Source organism: Neoarius graeffei, chromosome 19 (genome assembly GCF_027579695.1).
Source record: "Neoarius graeffei isolate fNeoGra1 chromosome 19, fNeoGra1.pri, whole genome shotgun sequence".
Classification (NCBI taxonomy): Eukaryota; Metazoa; Chordata; class Actinopteri; order Siluriformes; family Ariidae; genus Neoarius; species Neoarius graeffei.
The window spans coordinates 33487232-33510004 of NC_083587.1; the positions used below are offsets into that span (position 1 = coordinate 33487232).

The window sequence follows — 22773 nt, forward strand, 5'->3', positions numbered from 1 at the left end:
AACGCAGAGGTGAGAAACAGCCCATGATACATCAGACAGGTGGGTTTACTCCAACATTTGTCATATTACATGGACAGATGCCAAGAAATGTAGTTATTATTACTGTTAATGATTTAAAGGGTTGTTTCCTGGTCTACTAATTTCTGATTCGCTTTAGAACATTTTACTTTGTGAACATAGGCCTACACACACACACACACACACACACACACACACACACACACACTAGGGAGAATAGGTAGCCAGGTTGTTGTTCTTGTTAATAATAATAATAATAATAATAATAATAATAATAATAATAGCCTCGTAAGAATTATTGCACATTCCATTATTATTATTATTATTATTATTATTAGTAGTAGTAGTAGTAGTATTTCTGAAAGTAAAACTGGATAGACACAGACCCGTATTTAAATCAGAGACCAGTGGATTATTAATAGGGGTTCTGCTGTATTAAATGGATGAGGTTCACTACATTAATGAAGCATGAAAATAGCGAGAGAAAAAATATCTTATTTATCCTGAGGCCCTTTTTTTTCCTGCTCCTTGAACCCTGAGCAACCAATAACACATTATACAACTTGTAAATATCTTCAGACGAACCCAGTTCATTTTGTATTTAATAAGTGGTGAACACTGCTGGGTCACACAGCTATATACCTGGGCAAGTCAAATGAAACCTTGAAAAAAATGTAACTTAGAGTAAATTAGAGAAACAATACATTAAATTTTTTTTGTAGTGAAGTCCTTTGGTCAGTGGTTTTCATTTGACTCACTGTTATAGTTGGGTAACGTTGCAGTGGAATATTATAGAATGAATATAGGTGATGAGGTTACTATGAGAGCTGTAGCAAAAATAAGTAAATAAAGGGATTATTATTATTATTAGTAGTAGTAGTAGTAGTAGTAGTAGTAGAATATGAGTCCTTTCCAGGAAGTATTATGAAGGGTAATGAAATAAATAATGAGGATGTCTGTAATCCAAACAAATAGTGAGACTCACAGGATTTATCATTATCCAAACCAACTCACATTGAAATGCTGTCAGCAGAATTGTGGAAAAAAAAAAAAAAAATATATATATATATATATATATATATATATATATATACATATATATATATATATATATATGATGGTGTAGTGGTTAGTGCTGTCGCCTCACAGCAAGAAGGTCCTGGGTTCGAGCCCCGTGGCCAGCGAGGGCCTTTCTGTGCAGAATTTGCTTGTTCTCCCCGTGTCCGTGTGGGTTTCCTCCGGGTGCTCCGGTTTCCCCCACAGTCCAAAGACATGCAGGTTAGGTTAACTGGTGACTCTAAATTGACCGTAGATGTGAATGGTTGCCTGTGTCTATGTGTCAGCCCTGTGATGACCTGGCGACTTGTCCAGGGTGTACCCCGCCTTTCGCCTGTAGCCAGCTGGGATAGGCTCCAGCTTGCCTGCGACCCTGTAGAAGGATAAAGCGGCTAGAGATAATGAGATTATATATATATATATATATAGAGAGAGAGAGAGAGAGAGAGCAAGAGAGAGAGAGAGAGTTAATTTTGTATTTAATAAGTGCTGAACACTGCTGGGTCACATAGCTATATACCTGGCCAAGTCAAATGAAACCTTAAAAAATGTGACTTACAGTAAATTAGAGAAACAGTACATTAAAAAATTTGTAGTGAAGTCCTTGGGTCTGTGGTTTTCTTTTGACTCACTCTTGTATAGGCTATAGTTGGGTAATGTTGCAGTGGAATATTTTATATACATGTTATTCTGTCAAAATGAGACTTATCTATTGTATGAAGGAAAAAACAATACTCATTCACGTGTAGGCTACATCATCTCTGACCCAGACCCTTTCTATGTAGCAAAAATGTTAACCTCAAACCTCTTATAAAAACAATAGTTAGATAAATAAAAACACGACCTCCTTTTGCATGTTTAGGACTCCTGCTGATGGCAGATGGGAGTGAAATATGAGAATGAGAATTATTATTATTATTATTAGATATTTTCAATATTTAGGCTATTTCACCAGTTGTTCCCCTCTCTCTCTCTCTCTCTCTCTCTCTCTCTCAGAATGACCCTGAACATCATGTCTGTAGCCTAAATATTTTCCCCCTCAATAGCTGCTCGTGTCAGTTTTAGAAACTGAGATAAACACAGTGTCTGATGTTGGAAATGTTTTCTCATTGCAAGTGATCTCAAGGTTCGGTCTGAGCATTAGAATTAGAATGAGATCCCGCTGAGTATTTAAGCTTGCCGCTGATTGGTCGTTCAAAGCTCTCGACCAATCAGAGACGAAGATGTTACAACGCAAACAAAAGAGGCGGAATGTCAACAAAGCAGTGGCTGTGTCCTGTTCTGTCCTGTTCTGTTCTGTTCTGCAGTAAATGCGGGTGATGCAGCGGTGTATAAAGCAACTACATGTGATTTGTTTTATAGTCAGAATTAAAACTATAAACAGTGATGTCGAATCAGAGTCAGAGAGCAAAAAGGAAACAGTTTTATGACTGATGAGGTTTTGGCAGAGCTGGCTGGTGAGAGTGAGACTACTGATTACTCAACTGCACTGAGGAAGAATATTTTCTCAGGAAAAGGTCTACAAAAGGATATCAGTGGAGGCTACAGTTATTATTATTATTATTATTATTATGAAAACCAAGTCTGCACACATCTTATCTTAGCCTGTGTCCTTGATTAAAAAAAGAAGAAGAAGAAATTACAGAGTATCTCATCATGATGACATAGTTACGACTTACTATTTCATCATAAGGAAAACATTTTCTCAAAATTACTACTTAATATATCATTATTACTATGAGAACTTCAGTCTTAATCATGAGACCCTAGTGATAAATACGAGATACTAAGTCATAACTATGAGAAATTATCTCAGTTATTATGGTGGTGGAAACAGGCTTCTATGTTAGGCTACAAAGTCTGCTAATTGTGTATATCCCTGTTTCTATTTGTCTTGTGTGATTGTGAAACTTTTTCTTTTAGGATTGGGATGCGTATAATATTTACATGATTAAGCATTGCAGTAGGACTGATCTGATTTGAACTCCGATAAGGAGCCGTTCCACTCTGCGCAGAGTAAAAATGCCAGCATACCTGCTACACGAACTGGGTCCAGGGTCATCACCTCAACGTTAAGTGCCGCTAGTTCCTCCTCCAGCACGACTCCAGCTCAAGTTTTGGGGGAGGATGAAGAACACATGTGGTGTGACATCACTCGGTCTTCTGGATTTGCAAAAGAAAAAAGTGACTTCTGGGGCCACAGCTCATCCCAGCATTGCTATTCTCACCAATCCAGTTGATCCAACTGTTTTAGTAGTTTTGTTGAATAGAAGAAAGCAGCAAATTTCAAATGGGTTCTTCTGTCTGTCAATGAATTCTACACTTTTCTATCTGCTGTGATGTACATAGGCTTGGTAAGAGCAGAGACGTCAGCAGAGTTTTGAAAACCAATTTCTTGACACGCATCTTTGGTGGTGATCTATAAGATTTTTTTTTTCATCTTCTGGAGTCTGCATGTTTGTGATCTTCAAGAGGATGCAGAAATTATAATGAAAAATGAACCTTAGAATGATAGACTGTTCACAGTCAATTTGCTCTACACACATATGCATTCACAGCGTTGCTGGTTCTTCCACCTCAGCAGAGAACTGGGGAGTGCATAGTGGCATCTAAAGCAAGAAATGAATCAAAACTGTATGTGAAAGAAACACTTGCTGAATTGGGCTACAAATTAATAGTTCTATCAGATTCAGGTAGCGGATTAAAATGGAATGTCTTTGTGTGTGAGGGAAAGATATTTAAATTGATAAAGCTAGTTGACTGGATAATTCACTGCTAGGTGAAGGATACAAGGTTATGCTATTCTAAAGAGTGCAGTGAGAAGAACTATCCACTGGTACAGGGGTGGAAAGCTGGTTTTATAAAGTGGACAGACGTCTAGGAGGTGAATCTCCACTCTGGAATGTATAAGACATGTACAGTTGATATTAAATTATACTCTCACACACACAACCTTTTCAGATAGAGCCTAGTGCCCGAACATGGAGGCATTCTTCTCCTTTTGTTGCCCAGTCAGCACAAAAAGTGGTGCATACCTGTCTTCTTTTCAACAGATGCCACAAACAGATGGCAAGTATATGTGCTGTGCAGTGAGTTCAGTGAAAATGACTACTGCATTCTGCACAAAGTGCCATGAGGCATTGTGCTTGATGCCGAAGAGTGGTTGTTTTGAGCTTTTTCACATCCATCCATCCATCCATCCATCCATCCATCCATCCATTTTCTTCTGCTTATCCGAAGTCGGGTCACGATGGCAGCAGGCTAAGCAGGGTATTCCAGACGTCCTTCTCTCCAGCAACGCTTTCCAGTTCCTCCTGGAGGATCCCAAGGCACTCCTAGGCCAGCTGAGATATATAATCTCTCCAGCGTGTTCTGGGTCTACCCCAAGGTCTCCTCCCAGTTGGACGTGCCCAGAAAACCTCCAAAGGAAGGCGCCCAGGAGACATTCTAATCAGATGCCTGAACCGCCTCAGCTGACTCCTTTTGACATGAAGGAGCAGCGGCTCTACTCCGAGATCCCTCCAGAGGTCTGAGCTCCTCACCCTATCTCTAAGGGTGAGCCCAGCCACCCTACAGAGAAAGCTTATTTCATCCACTTGTATCCGTGATCTCATCCTTTCAGTTACCACCCAAAGCTCATGACCGTAGGTGAGGGTTGGAATGTAGATTGACTTTTTCACATACATGGATATTAAAAAAAAAGTCAAGTTGAGTGTCAAAGGTTTGAGTGTAACATTAAATATGAGTTGCATATCAACATATAAGCAGGTAGAGTTGACACCACACAACCCTAGGATCTTAGTTATGGTCTTGGGTTATAGTCTGAGGAGTTTTGCACGTTCTCCCTGTTTCCACCAGGTTCCCTGGTTTTCTGCATAAAACATGCCAGTAGGTGGATTGGCCAGCCTAAATTTCTCTAGATGTCAATGCATGTCCTGTAATGGACTGGCGTCTCACCCAGGGTGTGTACAATGTTCTCAAGAAAGATATGTCTCAGATCTGCTGCGAGCCTCACAAAGAACTTATTGAAGATGAATGAATGTAACTTACTGTAAGGGTGAAATAATAAACAGTAAATAAATAAATAAAATGTTTCCTGCCTCCCAATTAGTCTGTTCTGATGGATTAAATGCTTGCACAAAAGATTGTATAAATTGTCCCTTGTAGCTGTTGATCAGAGACAGGGTACCTGTGCTAAATCTTGAAATGTTTCAGTTTTTCACTATGAAAGAGATGTTTCACAATTGGTTCAAGATCTGGAACCAAAAGGCCAACTTGCTGTTGGTCTGCCAACAAGAGCTGCTAGCATCAGGCGCTTGTGGGTTGGGCAATTTTACCTCCATTTAATGGCAATTTTAATGGTGGATGTGTAAAGTTATTTACTTTTAAATAAGACATAAATGGAGATTAAAATTGTTGCTAGAAATATTCCAAAAGGAAGATGAATATTAACGCTACTAGCAGTTGTAAAATACTGAATGAGCGATATCATGATGGGCGGCACGGTGGTGTAGTGGTTAGCACTGTCACCTCACAGCAAGAAGGTCCCGGGTTTGAGGCTGATGGGGGCCATTCTGTGTGGAGTTTGCATGTTCTCCCCGTGTCCGCGTGGGTTTCCTCCGGGTGCTCCGGTTTCCCCCACAGTCCAAAGACATGCAGGTTAGGCTAATTGGTGGCTCTAAATTGACCGTAGGTGTGAATGTGAATGGTTGTTTGTCAGCCCTGTGATGACCTGGCGACTTGTCCAGGGTGTACCCCGCCTCTCGCCCGTAGTCAGCTGGGATAGGCTCCAGCTTGCCTGCGACCCTGTAGAACAGAATAAGCGGCTACAGATAATGGATGGTACCATGATAACTCCACTCGGTACTTGTAAATTTCCTCGTCGCTAAGGGGGTACCCTCAAAGGCACATCTTATATATATATATATATATATATATATATATATATATATATATGCAGGATATACAGTATTGTGCAAAAGTCTAAGGCGCCCTTTTTTGTCCACACAAACTTTGTTAGCGAGTCAGTACAAAAACATTTTAGAGTCCAAACGTTCATTTTCCAGCACAAAATTAAATGTTACTGGAAAGAATGTTGGAGCAGCATATTACATAAGAGGCAACTTTTCAGATTAAAAAAGAAAACATAATGAAGGCTGCTGGGTTTTGGTGCAAAATGAAGAAGCGAGTGTGACGGTCAAAGTGTGCAGAAGAACTGTGGCTGGTTCTATAAGACGCTCAGTAAAACCTACAGCTCATTTCCGCATCAAACTGCACTCACTGTACCTGAGACGACTATTTTTTTTTTTTAAAGCAAAGGGTCGTCTCACACCAGAAACTGACTTTGTTTCATTTATGATAGCTTACTGCTGTTTATAGTATTTTTTTAAAATATTGAAACATTTAATTTCATAATAAGCCATTTTTTGGCTGACAGCATTTCTTTACATGTGCCTAAGACTTTTGCACACACACACACACACACACACACACACACAATATATATATATATATATATATACACACACACACACACACTACCGTTCAAAAGTTTGGGGTCACCCAGACAATTTTGTGTTTTCCATGAAAAGTCACGCTTTTATTTACCACCATAAGTTGTAAAATGAATAGAAAATATAGTCAAGACATTTTTCTGGCCATTTTGAGCATTTAATCGACCCCACAAATGTGATGCTCCAGAAACTCAATCTGCTCAAAGGAAGGTCAGTTTTATAGCTTCTCTAAAGAGCTCAACTGTTTTCAGCTGTGCTAACATGATTGTACAAGGGTTTTCTAATCATCCATTAGCCTTCTGAGGCAATGAGCAAACACATTGTACCATTAGAACACTGGAGTGAGAGTTGCTGGAAATGGGCCTCTATACACCTATGGAGATATTGCACCAAAAACCAGACATTTGCAGCTAGAATAGTCATTTACCACATTAGCAATGTATAGAGTGGATTTCTGATTAGTTTAAAGTGATCTTCATTGAAAAGAACAGTGCTTTTCTTTCAAAAATAAGGACATTTCAAAGTGACCCCAAACTTTTGAATGGTAGTGTGTGTATATATATATATATATATATATATATATATATATATATATATATATCTTTCGTCTCAAAAGGTGGATATAGTGTACCTTTAAAAATGATTTAAGGTACATAAGGACCCTTTCTTTCTGATGCATGATCAGTTCCACATTTTCACTACTCTCGCATTTAATCACTGTATGTGGTGATGTCTCTGTGATGTGAGCTGCTCTAATGGCTTTGACATTAAATAGTACAACATCCTTTCCAAGCCAGATGTACAATTTGTAAAAGCCTCCAGGGTTATACATTACTCCCACATATGATTGGTAGCGGTTTGGCTCCTAAACTGCTGGAAATGTTGGATGCTTCTTAAAAATAGTTTGAGGAGTCCCTGGATTGACACCAGCTCTGACATCAGCACTGCGTGTTGGTGCAGAAGGGGTAATGGAAAGGCCAAAAATAAACTTGGAGAGTTAGCTTCTTAAGTAGTATGAATAAATTTGATGAGGAAATAAATATGATTATATCGTGCGGATGTTTTAGTTTTTAAGGTCGATGTATAGGACTCCTGGACGAGGTAGACATCTAGTTGAGCTTCTGGACATTAAAGAAAACCTCTGCTGGAGAATGCATTGGTCTGTTCGTGTGCACTGAATAAAGATTGACTCTCTGTCAACTACAGACCCACACCTCGTGACTCTTCTTTGCACTCAAGAAATTATTTACAACAGGCTGACAACAGGATCAGTGCATACACGTATCGTTTTGCACAGGTACCATGAGTGCAAGGTAGGTATGTGCGTGGAGCTCAGTGCAGGAGTGAAAGACGTATTGCAAGTACAAGATGGGTTTTTTTGAGATTCTGAAATGACATTTTATGAATTACTTTTTTTTTTCTTGAATGTCCATGAGCTTGATTTTTTTTTATGCTAACATGATTGAATCTTAACGATCCTGCTTAAACATTTGTCTTTGTTTTGTAATTTAATGTCCTTTTAATGTCCCTGTAGTGATGATTTGAACAGCCAGGTCACGCACAAAGCTGCGTCTTGCATTAGATATGAAAATGATTTTTTAAATGGAATTTTGTCACAAGTTTTTATCAGGACATACTGTATCTGTCAAGTCCAGAGAGCATAAGAACTTTGCTCTTGCGATAAAGGCCAATGACAGGATTGAAAATAAAAAGGATTTCTGCAAACCAAATTTGTTGGCAATTTACACATCAGATTATTTGCTTCCAGGGTCCCTGATGTGATCCTGATGATTGAATAAATCATTTGTGGACGCATAATGATTTGGGATTGTATTATATAGCTATGAGATAACACGGAAGCTGTATTAAATCTTCATTTCCTCAAGACATTGTAATGCACCTATAGGGCAATATTAAGTGTCTGATTAAAGGTCACATCCCAGTAGACTGCAGTCAACACTCCCATTTCCCAGTATAGAAGACAAAAGAAAATTTGACTCATGGAGTGACAGCTGTCCGACATTAACATTAATGTTTTTGAAACATTTTTCTTTTTAAATACACTACCACGTTGTCTATTTTGTAGACGGACATGATATGGTAGAACAGCATAGCAAGTGCTATGTTGCAACAACCAGACATTTTGGCTTATAATTTGTGGAACAAATATAATTACTACTATTACTCCTACAATAACAGGGTTTGGGCATTAAGTACACAGGATGAGCATCAACCCACACTTTAAAATGACTGGGTTTATAACAAAGTAACTGAGAAAATGCATCATGTTTATAAATGTTCCTACGTATATTTAAGAGAAACATTTCTGTACTTTTTTTTTTGTCTAACTGGGAATGGTGTTGGGCAAAACGTAACATCTGTAGTCATGTCTTTTTCATACTTACACTCTCAGAAAATAAAGTACATTATTGTACCTTTAGGAGTACAATGGTTTGTCACTGGGGCAGTACTTGCACTCACTGGCCACTTCATTAGGCACACCCATCCACCTGCTGTTTCATGCAGTTCTCTAATCAGCCGATCCCTTGACAGCAGCACAATGCATAAAATCGTGCAGATACAAATCAAGAGCTTCAGTTAATGTTCACTTCAAACATCAGAATGGGAAAAATTGCGATCTCAAAGTGTGACTTTCACTCAGTGCGTTTACATGCACATCCAAATCGAGCTACTGTCGGTAATCGAGCTGAGGGTCCCAGCAGGGGTGCCAGAGAAATCCAATCCTACATGCACACAAGGAAATCGAGCTATTGTGTGAGGTACATTGTGCACCCGAGCCACAGGTGGCGCTACACGCCCCATCGTGTTGGTACACTTCCGGTTGTTGTCATGAAGAAGAGCTATTCAAGAGTATAAACAAAGTTATCAGTTCCGTGTTCACAAGAAGAACGACGACGAGGACAGCAACATCGAGATATATTTTATATATATATATATATATATATATATATATATATATATATATATATATATATATTCAACTCCTTAAGCTGAATGAGCATGAACTCTATCTCCTCATTGCTCCAGAAGTGTACGTTTCTACTACTGTTGTCATGCCGACCGAGGCTGTTGTGTTTCCCGCTTGTGGTCTCGTCACTCGTCACTTCCGGAAGGGGCAGTGCTGAAGTAAGTAGCTCGACTACGTAGCTCGATAGGGTTTACATGCACTAAGTAGCTTGGCTACAATCGCATAATCTAGGTCGCGTAGCTCGATTACGAGAAATCCAGTTCGGTTCGATTTCAGCCGAGCTAAGGTGTTTCCATGGCATTTAGAACTTCGATTTTAGTCGAGCTATGGCAGAAATTCGATTTTCTCTATGTGCATGTAAATGCACTGACTGTGGCACTGTGGGTGTTGGTTTGAGCCAGATGGACTGGTTTGAGTATTTCAGAAACTGCTGATCTCCTGGGGTTTTCACACACAACAGTCTCGAGAGTTTACACAGAATGATGCGAAAAACAAAAAACAATGAGCGAGCGACAGTTCTGTAGGTCGAAACAAACATCTTGTTGATAAGAGAGGTCAGAGGAAAATGGCCAAATTGGTTCGTGCTACCAGGAAGGATAGAGCAACTCATAGTAACTCTCTACAACCATGTTGAGCAGAAAAGCATCTCAGCATGCAACAGCAGAAGACCACATTGGGTCCCACAGCATGGCTGGATCAGTCTGGAGCTGAAAGTGCTCTGGTGCGTGATTATGACGAGCAGCACTTCAACCAGCATCCTGTCCTGCAAAACTGATTCCAGGGATTCCAGATTTTTTACAGTGCAAAATTATTTTATCATACTGCATGCTATGAATAGGAATGAAGATGTAAAATGTCTAGAGACTGATTCTTGAGACAATGGTTTAAAAATACCATGTGGTTTAATGTGTTTCCACTCTAGAAAGTATGATTTATAAGGTTTATAAGGTTAATAAAGGAAAGTAACGTAAATCATAATGAAACATAAATTGACTACAAGGTCATAGGTACATACATACCATTTGTTAATTGTTTTTGAAAATATGGTTAAAGATGACAGGGGCGGCACGGTGGTGTAGTGGTTAGCGCTGTCGCCTCACAGCAAGAAGGTCCGGGTTCGAGTCCCGTGACCGGCGAGGGCCTTTCCGTGCGGGGTTTGCATGTTGTCCGCGTGGGTTTCCTCGGGGTGCTCTGGTTTCCCCCCCAGTCCAAAGACATGCAGGTTAGGTTAACTGGTGACTCTAAAGTGAGTGTGAATGGTTGTGTGTCTATGTGTCAGCCCTGTGATAACCTGGCGACTTGTCCAGGGTGTACCCCGCCTTTCGCCTATATGGGATAGGCTCCAGCTCGCCTGCGACCCTGTAGGACAGGATAAGCGGCTACAGATAATGGATGGATGGATGGATAAAGATGACGGAATTGTTACTACTGAGGTAACAAATATTAGAAACATGACCAGCATTCTCATGCAGTCTAGAGTACTGCGCTTTGTTACCAGTGAACACTTTATTCTAAACATTACTACATCAATTTATTGATCTTGGTTAACTTAAAGCTAGTGCATTTTAACTGACTCATGATGCCGCTGGTACACTATGCCATATCTTTATTTTGAAAAAGCAATTTACTTTTGCCAACACGAAGGATTTATCATGTCACTGTGTTGGGTGGTGGCATAATGGGACAGGGCGCTCACGATACTTCAAAATGACCCATCATTTTTAGAGGGCAGAATCTTGGTGTAGATCCCATAAGCTGTTCTAATAGCTGGTTGGTTTATTTAGACTGGTGCCAGGCCTGTTCGTTGAGATTTACCACAACAAATGAATGATGGCCCAGGGTTGGCACACACTTACAGTTCTAACTTACCATCATGGAATGACCGTGATGTGAATCTGGCTGATACGCACAGCCACAACTCAAGCTTAATGAAAATATACAGTATCAAGCATGATATGGACCAGGCTACATTCTATTATTAACTGGAATACCATATGAGCAGTAGATATGCTTAGTTGAATTTGGGTTGTTTTGGCCCAGCTCCCAAATATCATGAAAAACAAAAATGTGACTGCTGAGCTACCATACATTCACCATAACTGACCTATATGTGCCACATAAGTTAAGTCCCTCCCATGCCAGGATCTGGTCTTTCCAGGCAGTCTCCTGTCCCAACTCTTTGAAGCACATGGGCGCGGCACCGATCTCTGTTTCTATAGCCCTCGGCCTCTCACCTATTATATAGCTAGGGTTACAGTGGGGGGCTCGTCCTCTGGTAACCACAAGAGTTTGACTCCCTATTCACGTCTTTATTGCAGTGTGCCTTGACAGATGGCAGTAGGTACCATCTTTATGATGGCCTTTGGTATGACCCAACCGCGAGTAGAACTCATGGTCTCCCAATCGAGAGGCGGACATGCTAACCACTAGGCCAACTCGCGATATGTGCCACATAACTCAGCTATTTTGCCTGATGTTGTATGTTGTCTGGAATTTTCTCCTCAAAAATCCTCATAAGCAAACACTCTTGCTTGAGATTAATCAGTCTACTTGATTATCCAAATCAGCCCCTAGGAAATGCCTGAAACGGAATTCTGTAGGAAGATGGATTTCTTGGAGAAGGATTGGTAATCACTAATTTGGACAATATGGTCATTGTCAATAGTTCAAAATGTCTCCAGTGTCTGCAATATTTCTGTTTCTGGTTTGTTCCATCATATGGACAGGTACCTTCTCAGATTTCTTATTTTAGAAAAATTAGAGAGAATTGATTGCAGCCTTGTCAGAGGAAATCCCATAATGCTATTTAATCCTATGAAAATTTGATATACATGGTGGACAGAACGGTCCCTTCTAGGGAGAAATATGTTAACAAATTCATGATAAAGTTTTGAAAGCTAAAATACAACCACAAATTAGAAAAAGTTGGGCTGGTATGGAAAATGCAAATAAAAAAAATAAACCAGTGATTTCTAAATTTACTTTGCCTTCAAGATGACATCTTCTCATCTCATTATCTCTAGCCGCTTTATCCTGTCCTACAGGGTCACAGGCAAGCTGGAGCCTATCCCAGCTGACTACGGGCGAAAGGCGGGGTACACCCTGGACAAGTCGCCAGGTCATCACAGGGCTGACACATAGACACAGACAACCATTCACACTCACATTCACACCTACGGTCAATTTAGAGTCACCAGTTAACCTAACCTGCATGTCTTTGGACTGTGGGGGAAACCGGAGCACCCGGAGGAAACCCATGCGGACACGGGGAGAACATGCAAACTCCGCACAGAAAGGCCCTCGCCGGCCACGGGGCTCGAACCCGGACCTTCTTGCTGTGAGGCGGCAGCGCTAACCACTACACCACCGTGCCGCCCAAGATGGCATCTTTTCCAGGGATATTTCAACAAGACAATGCAAAACCACATTCTATATACCGTACATTACAAAGGCATAGCTGTGGAAGAAGAGGGCGCCTGTCCCCTCTGTCCCCAATAGAGAATGTGTGGCGAATTTTGAAATGAAAAATATGACGATGACCCCATACTGTTGCACGCCTTAAGACCTGTTTGAAGGAAGAATGGGACAAAGTAACACCTGAAACGCTTCATCATTCGATGTCTTTAGTCCTTAAACATCTTTTACGGTAAGTGTTGTGAGAAGGAATGGCAACATTATGAAGTGGTAAATGCTTTACCTTCTCAATTTTTTTTTAAAAAATGTGTTGCAAGAATCAAAATTGAAATAAGTATTTATTAAAAAAACCCCGAATAAAATTCATGAGGTGAAACAACGTGCTGCTGTATTGTTTTGAGTGCAATACAGGTCAAATATTATTTATAACATTGTTTTTATTTTTAATTTCAATTTCACCATACTGTCCAAACTTTTTATGATTTGGAGCCGTAGGTTATTATGATATCAAAAGATGACAATTGTGATATAGACACAAAAAAATAAAATCCGAGTTTCTTTCAAAAAAGTTCCCAATTAACCCAAAAGCAGAATACCTTGTGTATTATTTAATTCTGACACATGGTACTGTATGGACATGCTACCAGTTTTAATACATAGTAATATAGTCATGCCTCACATTCCTTTTAGTTATTAATTCATAGATTCACCATCTGTTTGGGTTTTCACATGGTCTCCTTGTGTCGACATGGGTTTTCTCCAGGTTCTCTGGTTTCCTCCCACCTCTCAAAAACATGACTGTAAATGGGCTGACAATGGTAATTTGCCCCAGGTATAAAAGTGTGTGTGTGTACACGTGCAAGGTGTTCTGCTATGGACTGGCATCTCATCCAGGGTGCATTTCTACCTCACAACCAGTTGTCAGAGATTTATTAATCTTCTTCTTTCGGTTGCTCCCATTAGGGGTCACCACAGCAGATCTATTCCACACATTACATTACATTAACAGATGCTTTTATCCAGGGCAACGTACAACATACCCAGAGCAGCCTGGGGAGCAATTGGGGGTTAGATGCCTTGCTCAAGGGCACTTCAGCCACTCCTACTGGTCCAGAGAATTGAACCAGCAACCTTTTGGTCCCAAAGCTGCTTCTCTAAACATTAGGCCATGGCTTCCCTATATTTCATTTGGCATAGGTTTTACACCAGATGCCCTTCCTGACGCAGCCCTCCCCAATCTATCCGGGCTTGGGACCAGCGCTGTCTTGTACAACCCCAGTGGCTGGGTATTTTACCTAATCTGCTTATCTTTGAACTCCGGGGGAAACCAGAGCACCCAAAAGAAACCGACGCAGACATGGGGAGAACATGCCAACTCCATACCGAAAGACCCCTGTCAGGCATGGAGTTCAAATCTGGAACCTTCTTGCTGTGAGGTGACAGTGCTAACCACTACATCACGGTGCAGCCCAAATTACCCATCCATCCATCCATAGCCGCTTATCCTGTTCTACAGGTTTGCAGGCAAGCTGGAGCCTATCCCAGCTGACTATGGGCGAGAGGCGGGGTACACCCTGGACAAGTTGCCAAGTCATCGCAGGGCTGACACACTCACATTCACACCTACGGTCAATTTAGAGCCACTAATTAACCTAACCTGCATGTCTTTGGACTGTCGGGGAAACCGGAGCACCCGGAGGAGACACGGGAAGAACATGCAAACCCAAACCTTTATTTGTCACATGCACACTTCAAGCACAGTGAAATTCATCCTCTGCATTTAACCCATCTGAAGCACTGAACACACGCACACACACCCAGAGCAGTGGGCAGCCACACCAGAGCGCCCAGGGAGCAGTCAGGGGTCAGGTACCTTGCTCAAGGGCACCTCAGCCCAACTGCATGTCTTTGGATTGTGGGGGAAACCTACGCAGACACGGGAAGAACATGCAAACTCCATACAGAAAAGCCTTCGCTGACTGCTGGACTCGAACCCAGGACCTTCTTATTGAAAGAAAGAAAGAAAGAAAGAAAGAAAGAAAGAAAGAAAGAAAGAAAGAAAGAAAGCACAACTTTATTCATCACACAGTTGTGAAATTTCCTCTCTGCATTCAACCCATCTGAAGCAGTGAAAACACACACGTGAGCAATGAGCACACAGACATACCCAGAGCAGTGAGCAGCCATGCTAACAGCGCCCGGGGAGCAGTTGGGAGTTAGGTGCCTCGCTCAAGGGCACCTCAGCCCAAGGCCGTCCCATATTAACCTAAAGAAGAAAAAAGAAGAAGAAAACTTTGTCACATGCACACTTCAAGCACAGTGAAATTCATCCTCTGCATTTAACCCATCTGAAGCAGTGAACACATACACACACACACTCAGAGCAGTGGGCAGCCACACCAAAACACCCAGGGAGCAGTCAGGGGTCAGGTACCTTGCTCAAGGGCACCTCAGCCCAAGACCGCCCCACGTCAACCTAACCTGCATGTCTTTGGATTGTGGGGGAAACCCACACAGACACGGGGAGAACATGCAAACTCTACACAGAAAGCCCCTCGCCGGCTGCTGGGCTCGAACCCAGACCTTCTTACTGTAAGGCGACAGTGCTAACCACTACACCACCGTGCCCAAATTCTCATCTCATTATCTCTAGCCGCTTTATCCTGTTCTACAGGGTCGCAGGCAAGCTGGAGCCTATCCCAGCTGACTACGGGCGAAAGGCGGGGTACACCCTGGACAAGTCGCCAGGTCATCACAGGACTGACACATAGACACAGACAACCATTCACACTCACATTCACACCTACGCTCAATTTAGAGTCACCAGTTAACCTAACCGGGGCGGCACGGTAGTGTAGTGGTTAGCGCTGTCGCCTCACAGCAAGAAGATCCGGGTTGGAGCCCCGTGGCTGACGGAGGCCTTTCTGTGTGGAGTTTGCATGTTCTCCCCGTGTCCGCGTGGGTTTCCTCCGGGTGCTCCGGTTTCCCCGACAGTCCAAAGACATGCAGGTTAGGTTAACTAGTGACTCTAAATTGACCGTAGGTGTGAATGTGAGTGTGAATGGTTGTCTGTGTCTGTGTGTCAGCCCTGTGATGACCTGGCGACTTGTCCAGGGTGTACCCCGCCTTTCGCCCGTAGTCAGCTGGGATAGGCTCCAGCTTGCCTGTGACCCTGTAGGACAGGATAAAGCGGCTAGAGATGATGAGATGAGATGAGTTAACCTAACCTGCATGTCTTTGGACTGTGGGGGAAACCCATGGGGAGAACATGCAAACTCCGTACAGAAGGCCCTCGCTGGCCACGGGGCTCGAACCCGGACCTTCTTGCTGTGAGGCGACAGCGCTAACCACTACACCACCGTGCCGCCCTGTGCCCAAATTAATTTATTAATAATTCTCAATCAGTCCTGTTCCTGGATTGAATCTGAATTTTTGGATTTGAAAAACACAGGGTGATGAAATAAACCAAATGCTAAAGTAAAACAGAGGCGCTCATGATGCAGTAAACAAACAGTGACAGCATGTGTCAAGACTGAGTTTCTGTATGTCCTCGTACAGTAATACTAAATACATAACTTAAATTTTGAAGTTGAAACAGAGTAAATAAGGAGTAAAGGAAGGACTGGGTATGAGGTTTGTGCTCTTGGACACTTCTCGGCCTGCTGCTACCAATCAGTTCCTTTAGTGTTCCTCACGCTGCGCATGCGCACATCGCGCTATTACTTCCCGACAGCCTTCGGGTTTGTGTGTTGAACAAAACAAAAATAGCAATTTAGCTCGTAAACACGACCAGCTATGACTTTTCATCGAACGTGGAATTAGATATACAGACGCAGGCTTGATCCAGTCGTTTGGACGTCTTTTTTTTTTTTCCACCTTTTTTTCTTGCGACCCTTCGGATTCTGATGTGAAGGAGACCGACATCAGACAAATATGGACTTTTCATCCAAACGGATGTTGGATATTCGTGACGAGGGCTCGATATAAACGTTTGGAGACTTGATTTCTGTTTGTAGATGGTATTTAGCGACTACTTGGCCGCTAATATGAAGGAGATGATTGGAGGTTGCTGTGTTTGCTCTGACGAGAGAGGCTGGGCCGAAAACCCGCTGGTTTACTGCGACGGACACGGCTGTAACGTCGCCGTGCACCAAGGTACAAATTACTACTTCGCTTTCAATCACTGTCTTTTGAGCTAAAACACGACAACAATAAGGTCACCTCAGGTCACACCTATACGGTTTGAATGCGTCGTGTTTGATGCGTGGTTGCTAAGCTAACTCGCATGCTAAGCTAATTCGCTAGCTTCTAGGCGCCTGGGTTTTTTTTTTTTTAATAACTAAACCCGTATTCCGGCCAATCGAGCCGGCTGTATGGCTAGCTAGTTCTGATTGCAAGATATTAACCAATCAAGAAGCAGAGGACAGACCGACACTCACCAATCATAGCGGAGTAGGCGGGACTTGTTCGAATACGCGTGGGGGAAAAAAAAATGCATGTTGTCTAGGGATTGCCACATGTTTTGGTGAATAAGTTTTTAGCAGTGCCAACGTGGAGACCTGAAATTAGCTCTCCTGGGTTTTTAAATAATTAGTTACACTGTTCAGCTTGCTGTGTGTAGTAATTTTGCTAGTTAACTGGTGAATTAAATGCATTCTGGAGTGTAATATTGAACGTTCTGGCTAAATATTATGTCAGGAAGCTGCTGTCACACTAACTGTACAATATCCGGTTTCAGAGATCAGTAACAGCTGATAATAATGAGTTGTTGGACTGTTTCTTGTTCTATTAGTTGATGTGTCACGTGATTTCTGAGTTGGCCTTGTTATAAATCTGTAGTTCGTGTGTGTGTGGAGCAGCAACAGTTGGGTTAGTAGGTCAGTTATTCTGGGTTCTATGTACTATATCCCAGCATGTTCTTAAGCAGTACAGCTTTCTCTCTCACACTCCTCCTTTTTACAGCACACACTTTGTGCACCACTTTGACATCAAAGTGTTTTATTCCCTTCACACCACCTGACTTCCTGTAACGTCACGTTCTGTGCACGTGCTCCATACAGATGTGTGGAACAGAAGAGAATGTTGTATGTAGAGATGCTCGAGTGCAAGTTCCACAACCGAGCTCTGCGCACACTACCAGCTGTAGGCCTCCAGGAGCTTAGAGAAAAATGGGAGACTGAGCCCATGTTTACATTAGACCGTATCAGCGGATCATCAGATTAACGTTTTTAAAACGATTAGTGTGCACACAGCAACACCAATACACGATTCGCGTGCACACAGCAACGCCAATACACGGATACGCTCGGCTCCGCAGGCATCCTGCGCTCCAAATCACTCCGCCCTGAACAGCGAGTGCCCTCTGGAGGGTGCGCACTCCGGCCCTGCGCAGCTCACAGAGCGCGCGAGTGAAGTGCACAAGCAGTGATTCGGGACTGAGCCGCTGTGTGTGTGATCCCAGCGCATATCACTTACCACTTGCAAGTGGAAGGATGGCAAGCCTAAAGACAATCATAACTACACAATGGGCAGTATTTGCATCAGTATTTTCATACTTTTATACTCTTTAATGAAAGGTGATACAAGGCGGAAGTCCGCGCCGTTTTTCAGCAGTCGCGTCACATGACCAACGCCAGCGAATCAGGAAGGTGGATGTCACAGTGACGTTGTCCAATGAGACGCCAGCTAGAGCTCAGCACAGCGTATCTGCGTATTCTGAATGTTTACACAGCACCGGACCAGACACGATCTGGATTGAATACGTGGACCCTGGCGGATTCCCGTTTCCCGGCGTTTCCAGGCGGTTTAATGTAAACGGACAGTGCATCCGCGAAGAAAACGAGACAGATACGGTCTAATGTAAGCGTAGCCTGAGCTCTCTGTTACAATAAGAGATAATGAATGGCATGATATGTGGACCTATGCTAAAGCAATTTCAGTTTGTAACCGGGCTAAATCAATACAGTTCAAGATTTTACATAGAATGCACATATCTCCTAACCGCCGACATATGTTTAATCACACTTTGTCACCAATGTGCCTCAAATGTAAAACAGAGATTGGTACTTTAACTCATTGCCTATGGTCATGTCGTAGGCCAAGTTTACATTAGACCGTATCTGTCTCGTTTTCTTCGCGGATGCACTGTCCGTTTACATTAAAACGCCTGGAAACGGGAATCCACCAGCGTCCACGTATTCAATCCAGATCGTGTTAGCTCCGGTGCTGTGTAAACATTGAGAATACGCGGATACGCTGTGCTGAGCTCTAGCTGGCGTCGTCATTGGACAACGTCACTGTGACATCCACCTTCCTGATTCGCTGGCGTTGGTCATGTGACGCGACTGCTAAAAAACGGCGCGGACTTCCGCCTTGTATCACCTTTCATTAAAGAGTATAAAAGTATGAAAATACTGATGCAAATACTGCCCATTGTGTAGTTATGATTGTCTTTAGGGTTGCCATCCTTCCACTTGCAAGTGGTAAGTGATATGCGCTGGGATCACACACAGCGGCTCAGTCCCGAATCACAGCTTGTGCACTTCACTGGCGCGCTCTGTGAGCTGCGCAGGGCCAGAGTGCGCACCCTCCAGAGGGCACTCGCTGTTCAGGGCGGAGTGATTTGGAGCGCAGGATGCCTGCGGAGCCGAGCGTATCCGTGTATTGGTGGTGTTGTGTGCACGCGAATCGTGTATTGGTGTTGCTGTGTGCACACTAATCGTTTTAAAAACGTTAATCTGATGATCCGCTGATACGGTCTAATGTAAACCCCACCATAAACTGCAGAGCTATTGGTCAGATGTTGTAACAGAAATGGAAAAGATACTGGGTGTGAGGGTAGAAATGGAACCTATGTCTCTTATTATGGGTCTTCCAGGCAGATTTGTGATGTAAAGGAATCAGAGACTTTACTGTATTCTAACATGCGCAGCTAGAACAAATATTCTATTGCAATGGATCAGTGATAAGGTGCCTACTATTAAGAGTTGGCATGATGTATTGTCTGGCATAGTACCTCTAGAATATCTTACATGTGTAATACACTCAAAGTCAAACCAGTTCTTTAAGGTTTGGGAACCATATCTGAATTTTTTAGACCCGGATGTGTCTGATATTATGTTACAAGGATTTTTTGAAAGGTAATAGGAAATTGCTTGATGCTGTGTAACTGTCATAACTATGTTTTTGTAATAATTATTGTTTTGTGCATGTAGCTGAGCCGTGTGGTTGTTGTTGTGGTTGTGTGTCTTTTCTAAAGTGAAAACCAATAAACATATTTCTAAAAAAAAAAAAAAGTTCCACAACCTGCTCTGACTTTTTAGTCTAAAATATCATGGTTTCAATCCATCACTGAGTTAATTAAAATCTAACGATGAAGTATTTGCTCGCAAGTCTTTTTGCATATCCTGGTACATGTAACAAGAACATCCCAATTTGCTCTTTGTGCGTGATTTTAGATCTACGGTATATCCAGATATCTTATCGTTGCCAGAGGACGTGTTGTGACGTGATTTATGATCGATTCGTAAAGGAGATGCGATCTCTGTGTAAATCACAGACTTCATGATGTATGCGTTGGTATTGCGCTAAAAATTGCCCTTGATCCTAAGTACAGTGGTGCTTGAAAGTTTGTGAACCCTTTAGAATTTTCTATATTTCTGCATAAATGACCTAAAACATCATCAGATTTTCACCCAAGTCTTAAAAGTAGATAAAGAGAACCCAGTTAAACAAATGAGACAAAAATATTATACTCGGTCATTTATTTATTGAGGAAAATGATCCAATGTTACAGTACGTATCTGAGAGTGGCAAAAGTATGTGAACCTTTGCTTTCAGTATCTGGTGTGACCCCCTTGTGCAGTAATAACTGCAACTAAATGTTTCCGGTAACTGTTGATCAGTCCTGCACACCGGCTTGGAGGAATTTTAGCCCATTCCTCCGTACAGAACAGCTTCAACTCTGGGATGTTGGTGGGTTTCCTCACATGAACTGCTCGCTTCAGGTCCTTCCACAACATTTCCATTGGATTAAGGTCAGGACTTTGACTTGGCCATTCCAAAACATTAACTTTATTCTTCTTTAACCATTCTTTGGTAGAACGACTTGTGTGCTTAGGGTCGTTGTCTTGCTGCATGACCCACCTTCTCTTGAGATTCAGTTCATGGACAGATGTCCTGACATTTTCCTTTAGAATTCGCTGGTATAATTCAGAATTCATTGTTCCACCAATGATGGCAAGCCGTCCTGGCCCAGATGCAGCAAAACAGGCCCAAACCATGATACTACCACCACCATGTTTCACAGATGGGATAAGGTTCTTATGCTGGAATGCAGTGTTTTCCTTTCTCCAAACATAACGCTTCTCATTTAAACCAAAAAGTTCTATTTTGGTCTCATCCATCCACAAAACATTTTTCCAATAGCCTTCTGGCTTGTCCACATGATCTTTAGCAAACTGCAGACGAGCAGCAATGTTCTTTTTGGAGACCAGTGGCTTTCTCCTTGCAACACTGCCATGCACACCATTGTTGTTCAGTGTTCTGATGGTGGACTCATGAACATTAACATTAACCAATGTGAGAGAGGCCTTCAGTTGCTTAGAAGTTACCCTGAGGTCCTTTGTGACCTCACTGACTATTACACGCCTTGCTCTTGGAGTGATCTTTGTTGGTCAACCACTTCTAGGGAGGGTAACAATGGTTTTAAATTTCCTCCATTTGTACACAATCTGTCTGACTGTGGATTGGTGGAGTCCAAACTCTTTAGAGATGGTTTTGTAACCTTTTCCAGCCTGATGAGCATCAACAACGCTTTTTCTGAGGTCCTCAGAAATCTCCTTTGTTCGTGCCATGATACACTTCCACAAACATGTGTTGTGAAGATCAGACTTTGATAGATCCCTGTTCTTTAAATAAAACAGGGTGCTCACTCACACCTGATTGTCATCCCATTGATTGAAAACACCTGACTCTAATTTCACCTTCAAATTAACTGCTAATCCTACAAGTTCACATACTTTTGCTACTCTCAGATATGTAATATTGGATAATTTTTCCTCAATAAATAAATGACCAAGTATAATATTTTTGTCTCATTTGTTTAACTGGGTTGACATGGCATATGTTTAGAAAATCAGCAATTTAACCACCATAACCCTTTGAAAAACTCTCTAAATATCAGCTAAAACTATCAAAGTTCTTAAATAATATTTAGGATGGCTATTGTTTTGTGGATTTTAGCATACATTTCTGTGGCTTGTGGCAATAATATAGAATTGTACATGATCAAAGTTGATTTTAGCTTGGGTTTTACATTATAAGAAAGAAAGACTGACAGTGACATATTAGGTTGGTTACAAATTGGTTCAACTTATTCACATCTGTAAAATACAGGCCTAGGTGATATCTCTGGGAGTGGTTTTGATGTTTTACATGTTGCTTTATTTTTGCATGGTGAGGTTGACATTTACATGGAATTGCCCTTATCTACTTTTAGGACTTGTGTGAAAATCTGATGATGTTTTAGGTCATATTTATGCAGAAATATCGAAAATTCTAAAGGGTTCACAAACTTTCAAGCACCACTGTAGGTCACATGTATGGAGGTTTGGAACGCAATAAGTTTTACTTCTGTAACAAGTCCTTTTAAGTGTTGTCTACAGTACTGTGCAAAAGTCTTAGACACCCTATTTTTTTCCATACAAACAGTTGTTGATTTCTTCTATTTTATGACCTACATTATTGAGTCAGTAAAAAAATATTTTGGAGTCCAAATGTTCG

At 41.8% G+C, this 22773-nt stretch overlaps 1 protein-coding gene across 7 annotated transcripts in view; it reads left to right on the plus strand.

The window, feature by feature from the left end:
* The first annotated feature begins 16711 nt into the window (after positions 1-16711).
* mllt10 (MLLT10 histone lysine methyltransferase DOT1L cofactor) overlaps positions 16712-22773 on the plus strand; it is a 172497-nt gene continuing 166435 nt past the window's right edge. For all 7 annotated transcript variants that reach the window (XM_060900009.1, XM_060900010.1, XM_060900011.1 and 4 more), the window contains exon 1: positions 16712-17145. In XM_060900009.1, the coding sequence (XP_060755992.1) occupies positions 17007-17145 (139 nt within the window). In that variant the 5' untranslated portion in view covers positions 16712-17006. The remainder of the gene's footprint in view (positions 17146-22773) is intronic.